Source organism: Oryx dammah, unplaced genomic scaffold (assembly GCF_014754425.2).
Source record: "Oryx dammah isolate SB20612 unplaced genomic scaffold, SCBI_Odam_1.1 HiC_scaffold_23, whole genome shotgun sequence".
NCBI lineage: Eukaryota > Metazoa > Chordata > Mammalia > Artiodactyla > Bovidae > Oryx > Oryx dammah.
This window is the reverse complement of record NW_024070207.1, coordinates 56,588,587-56,607,276: the sequence shown is the minus strand read 5'-3', so window position 1 is coordinate 56,607,276 and position 18,690 is coordinate 56,588,587. Positions and strand designations below refer to the sequence as shown.

General features: G+C 45.1%; 1 protein-coding gene across 1 annotated transcript in view; it reads left to right on the top strand.

Moving 5' to 3' along the window:
* Positions 1–4,517: 4,517 nt before the first annotated feature.
* LOC120881586 (phosphatidylinositol-binding clathrin assembly protein-like) overlaps positions 4,518–18,690 on the top strand; it is a 31,603-nt gene continuing 17,430 nt past the window's right edge. The window contains exons 1-2 of the mRNA XM_040265300.1: positions 4,518–4,528; positions 8,742–9,016. Of these exons, the coding sequence (XP_040121234.1) occupies positions 4,518–4,528; positions 8,742–9,016 (286 nt within the window). The remainder of the gene's footprint in view (positions 4,529–8,741; positions 9,017–18,690) is intronic.

Below are 18,690 nucleotides of genomic sequence, written 5' to 3'. Positions count from 1 at the left end.
AAAATCTGAAAGGATAAAACTCCTAGAATTAAATCTAGGTGGATGCTCCTTGACATCCATCTGGGCAAAGACATTTTAAATTTGACACTGAAAGCAAAAGCAACAATAGCAAAAATAAACAAGTGGTGCTCCAACAAACTAAAAAGCTATACAGCAATGGACGCCATCAACAAAATGAAAAGTTAACCCATGGAACATGAGAAGGTATTTGTATATCATATATCTGATAAGAGGTTAACACCTCAAATATGGCTTCACTGATAGCTCAGCTTATAAAGAATCTGCCTGCAATGTGGGAGACCTGGCTTCAATCCCTGGTTTGGGAGGATCCTCTGGAGAAGGGAAAGGCTACCCACTCCAGTATTCTGGCCTGGAAAATTCCATGAACTGTATAGTCCATGGGGTCACAAAGAGTTGGACACGACTGAGTGACTTTCACTCTCATCTCAAATATATAATGAACTTTTATAACAATAGCAAAAAAAATGCAAGCAATCTAATTTAAGAATAGACCTGAGACCTGAATAAACACTTTCCAGAGAAGATGTACAAATGGCCAACATGCACATGAAGAGATGCTCAACACTGAGAATTATCAACGAAATGCAAATCAAAACCACAATGAGCTATCTTCTCACACGTGTCAGGATGACTGTTATCAAAAAGACAACAAAAAACAAGTATCCATGAGGATGTAGAGAAAAGGGAACCCTCATACAGTGTTGATGGGAATATAAACTGGTATAGCTTATGGATGGAGGTTCGTGACATTGTACAGGAGACAGGGATCAAGACTATCCCCATGGAAAAGAAATGCAAAAAAGCAAAATGGCTGTCTACTGCTGCTGCTAAGTCACTTCAGTCGTGTCCAACTCTGTGTGACCCCATAGATGGCAGCCCACCAGGCTCCCCTGTCCCTGGGATTCTCCAGGCAAGAACACTGGAGTGGGTTGCCATTTCCTTCTCCAATGCATGAAAGTGAAAAGTGAAAGGGAAGTCATCCAGTCATGTCCGACTCTTCGCGACCTCATGGACTGCAGTCTACCAGGCTCCTCTGTCTATGGGATTTTCCAGGCAAGAGTGCTGGAGTGGGATGCCATCGCCTTCTCCAAAATGGCTGTCTAGGGAGGCCTTACAAATAGCTGTGAAAAGAAGAGAAGTGAAAAGCAAAGGAGAAAAGGAAATATATAACATCTGCATGCAGAGTTCCAAAGAATAGCAAGGAGAGATAAGAAAACCGTCCTAAGCTATCAATGCAAAGAAACAGAGGAAAACAACAGAATGGGAAAGACTAGAGATCTCTTAAAGAAAATTAGAGATACCAAGGGAACATTTCATGCAAAGGTGGGCTCGAGAAAGGGCAGAAATTGTATGGACCTAACAGAAGCAGAAGACATTAAGAAGAGGTGGCAAGAATACACAGAAGAACTGTACAAAAAAGATCTTCACGACCCAGATAATCATGATGATGTAATCACTCACCTAGAGCCAGACATCCTGGAATGTGAAGTCAAGTGGGCCTTAGAAAGCATTACTATGAACAAAGCTAGTGGAGGTGATGGAATTCCAGTTGACCTATTTCAAATCCTGAAAGATGATGCTGCGAAAGTGCTGCACTCAATATGCCAGCAAATTTGGAAAACTCAGCAGTGGCCACAGGACTGGAAAAGGTCAGTTTTCATTCCAATCCCAAAGAAAGGCAATGCCAAAGAATGCTCAAACTACCGCACAATTGCACTCATCTCACATGCTAGTAAAGAATTACTCAAAATTCTCCAAGCCAGGTGTCAGCAATACGTGAACTGTGAACTTCTAGATGTTCAAGCTGGTTTTAGAAAAGGCAGAGGAGCCAGAGATCAAATTGCCAACATCCACTGGATCATGGAAAAAGCAAGAGAGTTCCAGAAAAACATCAATTTCTGCTTTATTGACTATGCCAAAGCCTTTGACTGTGTGGCTCACAATAAACTGTGGAAAATTCTGAAAGAGATGGGAACACCAGACCACCTGACCTGCCTCTTAAGAAACTTATATGCAGTTCAGGAAGCAACAGTTAGAACTGGACATGGAACAACAGACTGGTTCCAAATAGGAAAAGGAGTACGTCAAGGCTGTATATTGTCACCCTGCTTATTTAACTTATATGCAGAGTACATCATGAGAAATGCTGGGCTGGAAGAAGCACAAGCTAGAATCAAGATTGTCGGGAGAAATATCAATAACGTCAGCTATGAAGATGACACCACCCTTATGGCAGAAAGTGATGAGGAACTAAAAAGCCTCTTGATGAAAGTGAAAGGGGAGAGTGAAAAAGCTGGCTTAAAGCTCAACACTCAGAAAACTAAGATCATGGCATCTGGTCCCACCACTTCATAGGAAATAGATGGGGAAACAGTGGAAATAGTGTCAGACTTTATTTGGGGGAGCTCCAAAATCACTGCAGATGGTGATTGCAGCCATGAAATTAAAAGATGCTTACTCCTTGGAAGGAAAGTTATGACCAACTTAGATAGTATATTGAAAAGCAGAGATATTACTTTGCCAACAAAGGTCTGTCTAGTCAAGGCTATGCTTTTTCCAGTAGTCAGGTAAGGATGTGAGAGTTGGACCATGAAGAAAGCTGAGCAGCAAAGAATTGATGCTTTTGAAGTGTGGTGTTGGAGAAGACTCTTGAGAGTCCCTTGGACTGCAAGCAGATCCAACCAGTCCATCCTAAAGGAGATCAGTCCTGGGTGTTCATTGGAAGGACTGAGGCTGAAGCTGAAACTCCAATACTTTGGCCACCTCATGTGAAGAGTTGACTCATTGGAAAAGACCCTGATGCTGGGAAGGATTGGAGGCAGGAGGAGAAGGGGACGACAGAGGATGAGATGGCTGGATGGCATCTACGACTTGATGGACGTGAGTTTGAGTGAACTCTGGGAGTTGGTGATGGACAGGGAGGCGTGGCGTGCTGCGATTCATGGAGTCTCAAAGAGTTGGACACGACAGTGACAGAACTGAACTGAACTGATATCCATTTCCAAAACAGTATGGAGATTCTTCAAAAAATTAGAAATAGAACTAGCATATGATCCAGTAATCCAACTTTTGGGCATATATCTGTAGGAAATGTGTGTGTGTGTGTGTGTGTGTGTGTGTGTGTGTGTGCAGTCATTAAATAAAGAAGAAATTCTGCCATTTGTAGCAAGATACATAAGCCTGGAGGACATTATGCTAAGTGAAATAAGCTAAGCACAGAATGACAAATATAATATAATATAGTATTATATAACATATTATACTATTTCATTTATATATGGAATCTGAAAATGTTGAACTTATATAACCAGAATGTGGAATAATGTTTGCTGGGGGCTGGAATTGTGGGAAATGGGGAGAAGTTGATCAAAGGATACACATTTTCAGTTATAAGATGAATTCATTAAAAAAAGATGAATGAGTTCTAGGATTCTAACACACAGCATGGTGGCCATAATTAATAATATTGCATACTTGAAATTTGCTAAAAGAATAGATCATAAGTGTTGTAACCACAGAAAATATTTCAAGTATGGAGGTGATGGATGTGTTAATTAACTAGATTATGGTGATCATTTCACAGTCCTTATCTTTCACATCTTAAAAGAAAGCATCATGGTGTACGACCTAAATATTTACAATTTTTATTTGTTAATCATACCTCAATAAAGCTGAAAAAAGATAAATAACCCAATTAAAAAATTAGCAAAGGATAAAAAAGAAAAATATTAGCAAAGGATCAGAATGGACATTACTCCAAAGTAGATACACAAATTGCAATAAGCTCATGAAAAAATTATACTAAATTTTTATTCATCAGGAAAATGTAAATGAAAATTACAAAGAGATACCACTTTCCACCCGTTCAGATGGCTATAATTAAATAAATGGAAAAGAAATGTTGGCAAGGATGTTGAAAAATTGGTATCCTTATACATTGGTATTGGAATCGTAATAAGGTTCAGTCCTATGGAAAATACTTTGGCACTTCCTTATAAAGTTCAACACAGAATAACCATATGAACATGCAATTCCACTCCTAGGTATGTATCTAAAAGAACTGAAAAAGGGTATTGAAAGAAATACTTGCATGTGAAGCAGTATTCACAATAGTTCAAAAAGGGAAACAACCTAAATGTTCATCAATGAATGGATAAATTGTAGCATATCCATACAATGGAATATTATTTGGTCATAAAAAGAAATGAAGTACTGATTAATGCCACAACATGAATGAAGCTGGAATATATGCTAAGTGAAAGAGCCCAGTTTCAAAGGTCCACATATTGACTGAATTCTTTCATATGAAATATTCAGAATAGGAAAATCTTCAGAGACATAAAGTAGAATAGTGATTGACTAGGGATGGGAGGTTTAGGTGGAAAAGAGGAATGATGGCTAATGAGTGTGGAGTTTCTTTGTAAACTGTTGTAAATTGATCCTGGTGCTGGTCATACAACTCTGAATATACTAAAAATTACCAATTTGTAGAGTAAATGGGTGAATGGTATGATAGTGTGCATGCTCAGTCACTGAGTTGTGTCTGACTCTTTGCCACCCCATGGACTACAACCCTCCAGGTTCCTCTGTCCATGGAATTTTCCAGGCAGGAATACTGGACTGGGTTGCCATTTCCTCCACCAGGGGATCTTTCCAACCCAGGGATCAGACCTGGGTCTCCTGCACTGGTAAGTAGATTCTTTACCACTGCACCATGATATATGAATTAAATATCATCTATGAATTAAATAACAATAAAGCTGTTTGAGAAAACATATGCTGAAAGGATAGAAGAGATATTAAAGTAATGTATGTGCCTGTCTAAACAAACTTCAGCATTCTGTAAAGGAATATCTAAAAATATAGCACTCAGTGAAGCAAAATTGACAATATTTGACATCTACACAAAATTGCATAGGAAGAAGCAGAAAAAATGTTAGCTACGTCAAAGACAAAAATAAGTCAATAGAAACAGAGCCAGAAATGTCAAAGATGAAGGAATTGGTTGACAAGCATACAACCTTGATAGTTACTGTGCTATCTTCAAGGGTTTAAAGGAAAATGTAAACATAATGAAGAGAGCATTGAAAGATAAGAATCAAATGGAAATTCTAGAGATGAAAAATACCTTATTGGACATGAAAACTGTCCAAAACGGGATTAAGAGAAGATCAGACTCTGCAAAAGCTAAGATCAGTGAACTTGAAGACATAGAAAAATAAACTCTCCAACCTGAAGTTCAGGGTTGGGGGAGAAAGGCTATAAAAATGCAAATGAACAGAGCTTCAGTCACTCGTGATACAATACCAATATCTGTAAAACACATTTAATGGAACACTGCATTGAGCAGGAAAAAAAAAATGCAGCTTTCAAAGACCTAAATGTAAGACCAGAAACTATAAAACTCTTAAAGGAAAACATAGGCAGAACACTTGATGACATAAGTGAAAGCAACATCCTTTATGACCCACCTCCTAGAGGAATGGAAATAAAAACAAAAGTAAACAAGTGGGACCTGATTAAACTTAAAAGCTTTTGCGCAGCAAAGCAAACTACAAGCAAGGTGAAAAGACAACCCTTAGAATGGGAGAAAATAGTAGCAAATGAAACAAGTGACAAAGGATTAATTTCCAAAATATACAAGCAACTCAATACCAGAAAACCAAACAACCCAATCAAAAAGTGGGAAAAATAATTAAAGACACTTTTCCAAAGAAGACATACAGATGGCTAACAAACACATGAAAAGATTCTCATCATCGCTCATTATCAGAGAAATGGAAATCAAAACTACAGTGAGATATCACCTCACACTGGTCAAAAGAGGGTGTGGAGAAAAGGGAATGCTCTTGCACTGTTGGTGGGAATGTAAATTGATACAGCCATTATGGAAGACGGTATGGAGAGTCCTTAAAAAAAAAAACTAGAAATAAAACCACCATATGACCCAGCAATCCCAATCCTAGGCATATACCCTGAGGAAATCAGGGTTGAAAAAGACATATGTATCCCATTGTTCATTGCAGCACTATTTACAATAGCTAGAACATGGAAGCAACCTAGATGTCCACAGACAGATAAATGCATAAAGAAGCTGTGGTACATATACACAATGGAATATTACTCAGCCATAAAAGGTATGCCTTTGAGTCAGTTCTAATGAGGTGGATGAACCTAGAACCTACTATACGAAGTGAAGTAAGTTAGAAAGAGAAAAATAAATATAATATTCTAATGCATATATACAGAATCTAGAAAAATGGTACTGAAGAATCTATTTTGCCAGGGTCCAGCCTCAGCAAAGTCCAAGGATACCCTCAGGATGGATGACGTTGGAGAATGAATGAATGACACGGGGTGACCAAGCTTCAATGAGCAAGGCCCGTAACTTTATTTTCAAAAGGGACTTTTATACCTTGACTTGTACATAGAGGGAAATAAAAGATGCAAGGTCATGCAGAATCAGCCCAAACACTCCAGCAGTTTTGCCCTTATCGAAACCAGGATTTTTCTGCATACCTTTCCCATAAACAATGTTGTATACATTATCTTCTGGGCTTGGAGGCCTGTGGACATTTTATGACCCTCTTTTGATAAAGGCTACTCAACCAGAAAACTTACTTTCCCTCAAAGTGTTTTTTCTTTATATTTCTAATCTATGTCAGCCTCAGAAAGTACTAGAGTTACATTTCTCACGGAGCAAAAGTGCAGTGAGTTACAACAAAGAAAGAACCAATTAGCTCAAAGGTCTGATGTGGTTAATTCCAAGGTTACTGCTTGTTTTTCTTAAATTCCAACTATGTTAACTAATGCATTCCCAGGTGCACAATGGATGAGGGATATGGGAACTTGGCAGCAAGCATTGGCTCAACAGTGAAATCCTACATTAGCACCTTGCTCGTCAGCTCTCTTCCGCATGACCTTGTCATGGGTGGGATGGCTCAGGGAGTCCCTCGAGTCCTGAAGCCTTGCTTATCAGGTCTCCTTCGCATGACCTTGTCATGGATGGGATCTCCCGTGCTGGCTCCTGGCACTATTTACAGGGCAGCAGTGGAGAATCAGACATAGAGAACAGACTTATGGACATGGGGAAAGGGGAGGAAAGGGTAAAATGTATGGAAAGAGTAACATGGAAACTTACATTCAGTTCAGTTCAGTTAAGTCGCTCAATCATGTCCGACTCTTTGTGACCCCATGAATCGCAGCATGCCAGGCCTCTCTGTCCATCACCAACTCCCAGAGTCTACTCAAACTCATGTCCATTGAGTCGGTGATGCCATCCAGCCATCTCATCCTCTGTCATCCCCTTCTCCTCCTGCCCCCAATCCCTCCCAGCATCAGGGTCTTTTCCAATGAGTCAACTCTTCGCATGAGGTGGCCAAAGTATTGGAATTTCAGCTTTAGCATCAGTCCTTCCAATGAACACCCAGGACTGATCTCCTTTAGGATGGACTGGTTGGATCTCCTTGCAGTCCAAGGGACTCTCAAGAGTCTTCTCCAACACCATAGTTCAAAAGCATCAATTCTTCAGTGCTCAGCTTGCTTTCTCACATCCATACATGACCACTGGAAAAAACATAGCCTTGACTAGACGGACCTTTGTTGGCAAAGTAATGTCTCTGCTTTTTAATATGCTATCTAGGTTGGTCATAACTTTCCTTCTAAGGAGTAAGCGTCTTTTAATTTCATGGCTGCAATCACCATTTGTAAAATAGCCAACAGGAATTTGCTGTATGGTTCAGAAAACTCAAACACGGGCTCTGTATCAACCTAGAAGTGTGGGATGGGGAGGGAGATGGGAGGGACTGATTCATGTTGAAGTTTGCCAGAAAACAGCAATATTCTGTAAAGCAATTAATTATCCTTCAATAAAAAAATAAATTTAAAACATATGCAGCTTTCAAGGATACACTGAACATTTACCTTGGTAGTGCATATATTCTATTCTATAAAATAGATCTCAATCATATTTAAAAGACTGAAATAATATCTTTGAAAGCAACAAAAGCTGTACTTAACCCTAATATCCTATATTATAGAAAAAGAATCTTAACGAATCAAACCTCTCTTCAGAAACTAGAAAGTGAAGAGGAAAATAAACTGCAAGCAAGTAGAAGCAATGGATTAATACAGATAGAAGCAGAAATCAACAACATAGAAAAGAGAATACAGAGAAAATCAGTGAAACCGAAACGTGGTCCTTTGAGAGGATCAATCAAATTGATAGTTGTCTAGCTAGATCGATTAAGGAAGATACAGAGAGAGAAAGCATACATTACTATCAGGAATGAGAGTAGTAAGGTCACTACGGCTGCAGGGGTAAAGGAAATAGTATTAAGAAGTCTATGAACTTCCATATATGATGCTGAGTGAAGGGTTGAAGGCCAGGGATTTGGGCAGGATATAGATCCCATTACCCGTGACTGAAGCCTCCCTAAGAAGGCCAGGTCAAGGATTTCCAAAGCACTGTCACATGACTGCTTAACTTCCTAAGACCAAAAGATCTCCAGATCTTTCATCTGTGGTCCCCAACATGTCCCTCTTTCTCATGATATTCACTCAATGGTGGTTGTTTATTCTCTTATTGAGGGTCTATCACGCCACGAGTCTGCCTGGGTCGCCTGATATGCTCTGCCTTATGCGGAGTCCTGCGCCGCCTGAACTCGCTATACCCGGACCCAGCGCCTCGCGACTTCACACCTCACCTCATAATTCTGCAGGCCCGCGTCAGAGGGTGCAGGACAGAGCAGCGGTGAAGGCCTGCTCCCAGGCAACGTCTTTCTTCCGTCATCTCAGGCGCCCCTCCCATCGCCTGGGTCCTGGCTCAGTCCGCTGGCCGGAAGAGGAGGGACCAGCTTCCGCTGCCGCTTCCGCTTCCGCTGCCTACCCTCGTGGCTGGCAGCCAGCGACGCAGTTATGGGGTCGTCTGCGTCCAAGGCTGCCCTCGGGGCGACCACCAACGAGCTCACCAAACCCGAGCCGAAACACCTGGCGGGTGAGTAGGCTCCATGGCCTCGCAGGCCCTGCTGCAACCCCAGCCCCCTCCCCCTCCTCACCCCCGCCGGGAGGCCACGGGCATGGGGGAGGGTGCGTTCGCACTCCAGTGCCTTTGATTGAGCCTGGAACCCAACCTATGGTTTCTAACCCCAAACGTCGAACTCTTTACACTTTCCGCTTGAAGCTTGGGACATAATAGGTAGCGGAGTAACAACTCGGTTTTCTGAGAGCGGTCTCATTCTTGAAGTTATCTGTTGCCCAGAGACTCCTTGTGGAGAAAGTATGGGGGTCTGTGTGTGTGTGCATGCTCAGTCATGTCCGACTCTGTGCCAGAACAGTGGCAGATGGATGTGTGTGTGTGTGTATGTATGTGCCTGCTCAGTTGTGTGTGACTCTATGCCAGAGCAGTGGTATATGGGTGTGTGTGTGCATGCACATGCTCACTCGTGTCCGACTCTTTTCACTGGAGCAGTGGGATATGGGTGTGTGTGCACGTGTGCATGCATACTCAGTCATGTCCGATTCTTTGTGCCACAGCAGAGGCGTATGGCTGTGTGTGTGTGTGAGTGTGTGTCTGTGCTCAGTCCTGTCCGACTCTTTGCACCAAAGCAGTGGTATGTGTGTGTGTGTGCATGCTCAGTCCTGTCTGACTCTTTGCACTGGAGCAGTGGTGGATGGCTGTGTGTGTGTGTGTGTGTGAGTGTGCTCAATTGTGTCTGGCTCTGCACCAGAGCAGTGGAGTATGGGTGTGTGTGTGTGTGCATGCATGTATGCTTAGTCGTATCTGACTCTTTACACCAGAGCAGTGGCATATGGGTTGGTGGGTGTGTGTGTGTCTGTGTGCTCAGTCCTGTCCGACTCTTTGCACCATAACAGTGGTGTATGGGTGTGTGTGTGTGTTGTGTGTGAGCTCAGTCATGTCCGACTCTATGTGTCTGAACAGTGGTATTGGGTATGTGCGTGTGTGTGCATGCTCAGTCGTGTCTGACTCTTTGCACCAGAACAGTGGCATATGGGTGTGTGTGTGTGTGTGTGTGTGTGCTCAGTGGTGTCCAACTCTTTGCACCAGAACAGTGGCATATGGGTGTGTGTGTGTGTATGTGTGTTTGTGCGCTCAGTGGTGTCCAACTCTTTGCACCAGAGCAGTGGCATTAAGGGGGTGTGTGTGTGTGTGTGTGCGTGTGTGTATGCACTCTGTAGTGTCTGCCTCTTTGTGGTGGAACAGTGGCATATGGGTGTGTATGTGTGTGTGTGTGTGTGTTTGGTCATGTCCAACTGTGCCAGCACAGGGGCATGGGGGGGGTGTGTTTGGGTGTGTGGGTGTCTATGTGTGCATGTTCAATCGTGACTGACCCTTTTCATAGGAGCAGTGGATAGTGGTGTGTAGGGGTGTGTGTGTGTGTGTGTGTGTGATCAGTAGTGTCCGACTCTGTGCCTGAGCAGTGGTGTTATGTGAGTGTGCGTGTGAGTGTGTCTCTGTGTTTATGCTCAGTACTGTCCAACTCTGTGCTGGAGCAGTGGCATATGGGTGGGTGCATGTGTATGTGTGGTGCTGTCATGTCTGACTCTCCACCAGAGCAGTGGCATTGGGTGTGTGTATATGTGTGTGGTCAATCATGTCTGACACTTGGTGCCAGAGCAGTGGCATATGGGTGTGTGTGTGTGTGTGTTTGTGTGCGCATGCTCAGTTATGTCTGACTCTTGTGCCAGAGCAGTGGCAGATGGGTGTGGGGGTGTGTGTGTGTGTCTATGTGCAAACTCAGTCATGTCCTAATCTTTGTACCTGAGCAGTGGTGTATGGGTATGTGTGTGTGTGCTCAGTCCTGTCCGACTCTTTGCACTGGAGCAGTGGAATCTGGGTGTGTGTGTGTGTGTGTGTGTGTGCATGCGCACGCTCAGCTGTGTCCAACTCTTCGTGGCAAAACAGTGGCGTATGGGTGTGTGCATCTGCGTGTGTGTGTGTGTTCAGTCCTATCTGACTCTTTGCATCAGAGCAGTGGCATATGGGTGTGTGTGCTCAATCGTGTCCAGCTCTTTGCATTGGAGCAGTGGCATATGGGTGTGTGTGTGTGTATGCACGTGCATGCTAAGTCATATCTGACTCTGTACCAGAGCAGTGGCATATGGGTGTCTGTGTGTATGTGAGCATGCTCAGTTCTGACTCTGCACTGAAACAGTGGCATATGGGTGTGTGTGTGTGTATGCGCAAGCATGCTAATTCATATCTGACTCTGAACCAGAGCAGTGGCATATGGGTGTGTGTGTGTGTATGTGTGCATGCTCAGTTGTGTCTGATTCTTTGCACTGAAGTAGTGGCATATGGGGGGGTGTGTGTGTGTGCAAGTTCAGTCATGTCTGACTCTTTTAGCCAGAGCAGTAGCATATGGGTCTGTGCGTGTGTGTGTGTGTGTGTGTGTGTGTGAGATACGTCACGTCTGACTCTGCACCAGAGCAGTGGTGTATGGTTGTATGTGTGTGTTCATGCTCAGTCTTGTCTAATTCTTTGAGCTGGAGCAGTCGCATATGGGTGTGTGCATTTGTGTGTTTGTGTCTGTGTGTGCTCAGTCGTGTCCAACTCTGCATTGGAGCAGTGGTTTATTGTGTGTGTGTGTGTACATGCTCAGTCGTGTCAGACATTTTGTGCCAGAGCAATAGCAGATGGCTGTGTGTGTGTGTGTGTATGCTCAGTCATGTTCAACTCTGCACTGGAGCAGTGGTGGGTAGGGGTGTGTGTGTGTGTATGTGCTCAGTCATGTCTGACTCTGCACTGAGCATTGGCATATGAGGGTGTGGGTGTGTGTGTACATGCAGAGTCGTCTCTGACTCTTTGTGCTGGAGCAGTGGCATATGGCTGTGTGTGTGTTTGTGTCTCTGAGTGCGAACTCAGTCGTTTCTGACTATTTGCACCTGAGCAGTGGTGTATGGGTGTATGTGTGTGTGTGCTCAGTCATGTTTGACACTGCACTGGAACAGTGGTGGATGGCTCTGTGTGCGTGTGTGTGTGCGCTCAATCATGTCTGACTCTGTACCAGAGCAGTGGCATATGGGTGTGTGCATGTGTGTGTGTGTGTGGTCAGTCCTGTCCAACTCTTTGCACCAGAGCAGTGGCATATGGGTGTGTGTGTGCTCAGTGGTGTCTAACTCTTTGCACCAGAGCAGTGGCATTAAGGGTGTGTGTGTGTGTATGCGCTCTGTAGTGTCTGCCTCTTTGTGGTGGAACAGTGGCATATGCGTGTGTATGTGTGTGTGTGTTTGGTCATGTCCAACTGTGCCAGCGCAGGGGCATATGTGTGTGTGTGTGTGTGTGTGTGTGTGTGTGTGTGCATGTTCAATCGTGACTGACCCTTTTCATCAGAGCAGTGGATAGGGGTGTGTAGGTGTGTGTGTGTGTGTATGTGTGTGATCAGTAGTGTCCGACTCTGTGCCTGAGCAGTGGTCTGTGTGAGTGTGTCTTTGTGTTTATGCTCAGTACTGTCCAACTCTGCGCTGGAGCAGTGGCATATGGGTGGGTGCATGTGTATGTGTGTGTGCTGTCATGTCTGACTCTCCATCAGAGCAGTGGCATTGGGTGTGTTTGTGTGTGTGTGTGGTCAATCATGTCTGACACTTGGTGCTAGAGCAGTGGCATATGGGTGTGTGTGTGTGTGCGCACATGCTCAGTTATGTCTGACTCTTGTGCCAGAGCAGTGGCAGAAGGGGGTGTATGTGTGTGTGTGTGTGTCTGTGTGTGAAATCAGTCATGTCCTAATCTTTGTACTTGAGCAGTGGTGTATGGGTGTGTGTGTGTGCTCAGTCCTGTCTGACTCTTTGCATTGGAGCAGTGGAATCTGGGTGTGTCTATGTGTGTGTGCATGCGCACGCTCAGCTGTGTCCAACTCTTTGTGGTGAAACAGTGGCATATGGGTGTGTACGTGTGTGTGTGTGTGTGTGTGTGTGTTCAGTCCTAGCCAACTCTTTGCATCAGAGCAGTGGCGTATGGGTGTGTGTGCTCAATCGTGTCCAGCTCTTTGCATTGGAGCAGTGGCATATGGGGGTCTGTATGTGTATGCACGTGCATGCTAAGTCATATCTGACTCTGTACCAGAGCAGTGGCATATGGGTGTGTGTGTGTATGTGAGCATGCTCAGTTCTGTCTGACTCTTTGCACTGAAGCAGTGGCATATGGGTGTGTGTGTGAGTGTGCTCAAATGTGTCCAACTCTTTGCATTAGAGCAATGGCATATGAGTGTGTGTGTGTGTGTGTGCGCACACGCAAGCATGCTAATTCATATCTGACTCTGAACCAGAGCAGTGGCATATGGGTGTGTGTGTGTGTGTGTGTATGTGTGCATGCTCAGTCATGTCTGATTCTTTGCACTGAAGCAGTGGCATATGGGTGTGTGTGTGTGTGCGCTCAGTTGTGTCCAACTTTTTGCACCAGAGCAGTGGCATATAGGTGTGTATATGTGTGCATGCATGCACACGCATGCTCTGTAGTGTCCAACCCTTTGTGTTGGAACAGTGGTGTATGGGTGTGTGCATGTGTGTGCTCAGTCATGTCCGACTGCACCAGCTCGGTGGCATATGGGGGGGTGTGTGTGTGTGCATCTTCAGTCGTGTCTGACTCTTTTACCAGAGCAGTGGCATATGGGTCTGTGCATGTGTGTGTGTGAGATAAGTCACGTCTGACTCTGCACCAGAGCAGTGGTATATGGTTGTGTGTGTGTATTCATGCTCAGTCTTGTCTGACTCTTTGAGCTGGAGCAGTGGCATATGGGTGTGTGCATTTGTGTGTTTGTGTGTGTGTGTGTGTGCTCAGTCATGTCCAACTCTTTGCACTGGAGCAGTGGTTTATGGTGGTGTGTGTGTGGGGGCTCAGTTGTGTCCAACTCTTTGCACTGGAGCAGTGGCATATGGGTTTGTGCGTATGTGTGTGTATACTCATTCATGTCCAACTCTTTGCACTGGAGCAGTGACAGATGGGTTTGTGAGTGTGTGTGTGTATACTCATTCATGTCCGACTGCACTGGAGCAGTGGCAGATGTGTGTGTGTGTGTGTCTGTGTCTGTGTACGTGCTCAGTCGTGTCAGACATTTTGTGCCAGAGCAATAGCGGATGGCTGTGTGTTTGTGTATGTGCGTGCTCAGTCATGTTTGACTCTGCGCTAGAGCAGTGGCGGATGGGTGTGTGTGTGTGTGTGTGTGTGTGTGTGTGTGTACGTGCTCAGTCATGTCCGACTCTTTGCACTGAGCATTGGAATATGAGGGTGTGGGTGTGTGTGTACGTGCAGAGTCCTCCCCAACTCTTTGTGCTAGAGCAGTGGCATATGTCTGTGTGTGTGTTTGTGTGTCTGAGTGCGAACTCAGTTGTTCCTGACTATTTGCACCTGAGCAGTGGTGTATGAGTGTTTGTGTGTGTGTGTGCTCAGTCATGTCTGACACTGCACCGGAACAGTGGTGGATGGCTGTGTGTGTGTGTGTGTTTGTTTGTGTGCATGCGCTCAATTGTGTCTGACTCTGTACCAGAGCAGTGGCATAAGGGTGTGTGTGTGTGTATGTGTGTATGCTCAGTCATGTCCAACTCTTTGCACTGGAGCAGTGGCATATGTGTGTCTGTGTGTGTTCATGCTCAGTAATGTCTGATTCTTTGCACTGGAGCAGTGGAATCTGGGTGTGTCTGTGTTTGTGTGTGCATGTGCACGCTCTGTTGTGTCCGACTCTTTGTGGTGGAACAGTGGCATATGGGTGTGTGCGTGTGTGTATCTGTGTGCTCAGTCCTGTCCGACTCTTTGCACCAGAGCAATGGTGTATGGGGGTGTGTGTATGTCTATGTGTGAGCTCAGTCATGTCCGACCTTATGGCCTGAACAGTGGTGTTGGGTATGTGTGTGTGTGCATGCTCAGTCGTGTCTAACTCTTTCCACTGGAGCAGTGGTAGATGGCTCTGTGTGTGTGTGTGTGTGTGTGTGAGTGTGCTCAATCGTGTCCAATTCTTTGCAACGGAGCAGTGGCATATGGGGGTGTGTGTGTGTGTATGCGCAAGCATGCTAATTCATATCTGACTCTGAACCAGAGCAGTGGCATATGGGTGTGTTTGTGTGTATGTGTGCTCTATTGTGTCCAATTCTTTGCATTGGAGCAGTGGCATATGGGTGTGTGTGTGTGTGTGTATGCACAAGCATGCTAAGTCATATCTGACTCTGAACCAGAGCAGTGGCATATGGGTGTGTGTGTGTGTATGTGTGCATGCTCAGTCGTGTCTGATTCTTTGCAATGAAGCAGTGGCATATGGGTGTGTGTGTGTGTGTGTGTGTGCACTCAGGTGTGTCCAACTCTTTGCACCAGAGCAGTGGCATATAGGTGTGTGCGTGTGTGTGCTCAGTCATGTCTGACTGCACCAGCCTGGTGGCATATGGGTGTGTGTGTGTGTGTTTGCATGTTCAGTTGTGTCTGACTCTTTTAGCCAGAGCAGTAGCATATGGGTCTGTGCATGTGTGTGTGTGTGTGTGTGTGTGAGATACGTCACATCTGACTCTGTACCAGAGCAGTGGTGTATGGTTGTGTGTGTGTGTTCATGCTCAGTCTTGTCTGACTCTTTGAGCTGGAGCAGTGGCATATGGGTGTGTGCATTCGTGTGTGTGTGTGTGCTCAGTCGTGTCCAACTCTTTGCACTGGAGCAGTGGCATATGGGTATGTGCGTGTGTGTATATATACTCATTCATGTCTGACTTTTGCACTGGAGCAGTGGCAGATGTGTGTGTGTGTGTGTGTGTGTGTGTATGTGCTCAGTCGTGTCCGACATTTTGTGCCAGAGCAGTAGCAGATGGCTGTGTGTGTGTGTGTGTGTGTGTGTCTGTGTGCGAACTCAGTCATTTCTGACTATTTGCACCTGAGCAGTGGTGAACGGGTGTATGTGTGTGTGTGTGTGCTCAGTCATGTCTGACTCTGCACCAGAGCAGTGGTGGATGGCTGTGTGTGTGTGTGCACTCAATTGTGTCTGACTCTGTACCAGAGCAGTGGCATATGTGTGTGTGTGTATGTGTGTATGCTCAGTCGTGTCCAACTCTTTGCACTGGAGCAATGCCATATGGGTATGTATGTGTGTGTGTGTGCATGTTCAGTCATGTCTGATTCTTTTAGCCAGAGCAGTGGCATATGGGTCTGTGCATGTGTGTGTGTGTGTGTGTGTTAGAAGAGGCACGTCTGACTCTGCACCAGAGCAGTGGTGTATGGTTTTGTGTGTGTGTTCATGCTCAGTCTTGTCTGACTCTTTGAGCTGGAGCAGTGGCATATGTGTGTGCGCATTTGTGTGTTTGTGTGTGTGTGTGCTCAGTCGTGTCCAACTCTTTGCACTGGAGCAGTGGTTTATGGTGGTGTGTGTGGGGGGGCCTCAATCGTGTCCAACTCTTTGCACTGGAGCAGTGGCATATGGGTATGTGCGTATGTGTGTATATACTCATTCACGTCTACTCTTTGCACTGGAGCAGTGGCAGATGTGTGAGTGTGTGTGTGTTTACATGCTCAGTCGTGTCAGACATTTTGTGCCAGAGCAGTAGCAGATGGCTGTGTGTGTATGTGTGTGTGCTCAGTCATGTCCAACTCTTTGCACTGAGCATTGGCATATGGGGGTGTGTGTCTGTGTGCATGTGTGTGCTCAGTCATGTCCGACTGCACCAGCTCAGTGGCATATGGGTGTGTGTGTGTGTGTGTGTGTGTTCAGTCATGTCTGAATCTTTTAGCCAGAGCAGTGGCATATGGGTCTGTGCGTGTGTGTGTGTGTGTGTGAGGTAAGTCACGTCTGACTCTGCACCAGAGCAGTGGTGTATGGTTGTATGTGTGTGTTCATGCTCAGTCTTGTCTGACTCTTCGAGCTGGAGCAGTGGCATATGGGTGTGTGCATTTGTGTGTGTGTGTGTGTGTGTCTTCAGTCGTGTCCAACTCTTTGCATTGGAGCAGTGGTTTATGGGTTTGTGTGTGTTGGGGGGGCCTCAGTTGTGTCCAACTCTTTGCACCAGAGCAGTGGCATATGGGTTTGTGCATGTGTGTGTGTATACTCATTCATGTCCGACTCTTTTCCCTGGAGCAGTGGCAAGTGTATGTGTGTGTGTGTGTGTGTGCTCAGTCGTGTCAGACATTTTGTACCAGAGCAATAGCGGATGGCTCTGTGTGTGTGTGTGTGTGTGTGTGTGTGTGTGCTCAGTCATGTTCGACTCTGCACTGGAGCAGTGGCGGATGGGGGTGTGTGTGTGTGTACGTGCTCAGTCCTGTCAGACTTTTTGTGCTGGAGCAGTGGCAGACGGCTGTGTGTGTGTGTGTGCTCCATCATGTCTGACTCTTTGCACTGAGCATTGGCATATGAGGGTGTGGGTGTGTGTGTACGTGCAGAGTCGTCTCCGACTCTTTGTGCCGGAGCAGTGGCATATGGCTGTGTGTGTGTTTGTGTGTCTGAGTGCGAACTCAGTTGTTTCTATTTGCACCTGAGTGCCAGGGTCCAGCCCTGGTGGATCCAGGGAATTCTAAGAGGGGACGAGATCTGCCCTGGGATTTCTTTGGAAGGAATGATGCTAAAGCTGAAACTGCAGTACTTTGGCCACCTCATGTGAAGAGTTGACTCATTGGAAAAGACTTTGATTCTGGCAGGGATTGGGGGCAGGAGGAGAAGGGGACGACAGAGGATGAGATGGCTGGATGGCATCACCGACTCGATGGACATGAATCTGAGTGAACTCCGGGAGTTGGTGATGGACAGGGAGGCCTGGCGTGCTGTGATTCATGGGGTCGCAAAGAGTCAGACACAACTGAGTGACTGAACCGAACTGAAAGATATAAAGAGAGACTTAATAAGGATATCTCAGTGGGAAAAATCAGTGGAGAAAAGTGGCTGAATAACTTGGTTTACGTGGAATACCAATAAAACTTCGAGACAAGAGGTTTGCATCACCTACGTAGGCCACAGGTGTCTTTCTGTTCTCCTAAAGGAGAGGAGACACTAAGGCCTCCCCGGTCAGAACTTAGAAGCCCAGGCATAATTAGCAGGCTTGGCGGGCATCAACGCTCCAGATGGGAATTCAGCCAGAAAATGAGAGAAAGAATGACATGAGGAGACCAGTCTTTCCAGGAAATGATCCATTTTCTTTACTTTCCAGGTTTGCTTATATAATTTTTGTTATACATAGAGATAGAATACAAAGTCATGTGGGGTCAGCAGACCTGACCTTTATCAAAATCAGGTGCTTCATATAAATGTATACAAAAGGTCTTAGGTGGCTTTACATCATCTTCTGGCCAGGGGGCCTGCTAACATTTTATGGCCCTTTCTTTCTGATAATGGTCAGTCAACCAGAAAACTTATTTTTTCCATAGGTGATTGTTCTTAAACCAGGCACCAGAAAAAGTTGCATTCCTATAGGGTGAAGGTGCAGTGGGTTACAATTAAGAAAGGAATTTAGTTAGCCTAAAGTTTAACATGATTAATATCAAAGGTTAATACCTATTTCTCCTATATACTAGTTATATTCATTTATGTGTATAAGGCAGGGAATATGGAGACTTGGCAGCAAATATTGGCCCAACAAATGAAAACCCTTCACCACTAATACTATACTAATAATTTTCTAACTTCTCAAAAAAGTCTATATTTAGAAAGTTTAAAGCATCTCGTGCCTCTCATGGTTGGGAGGCTGTGAACAATCACA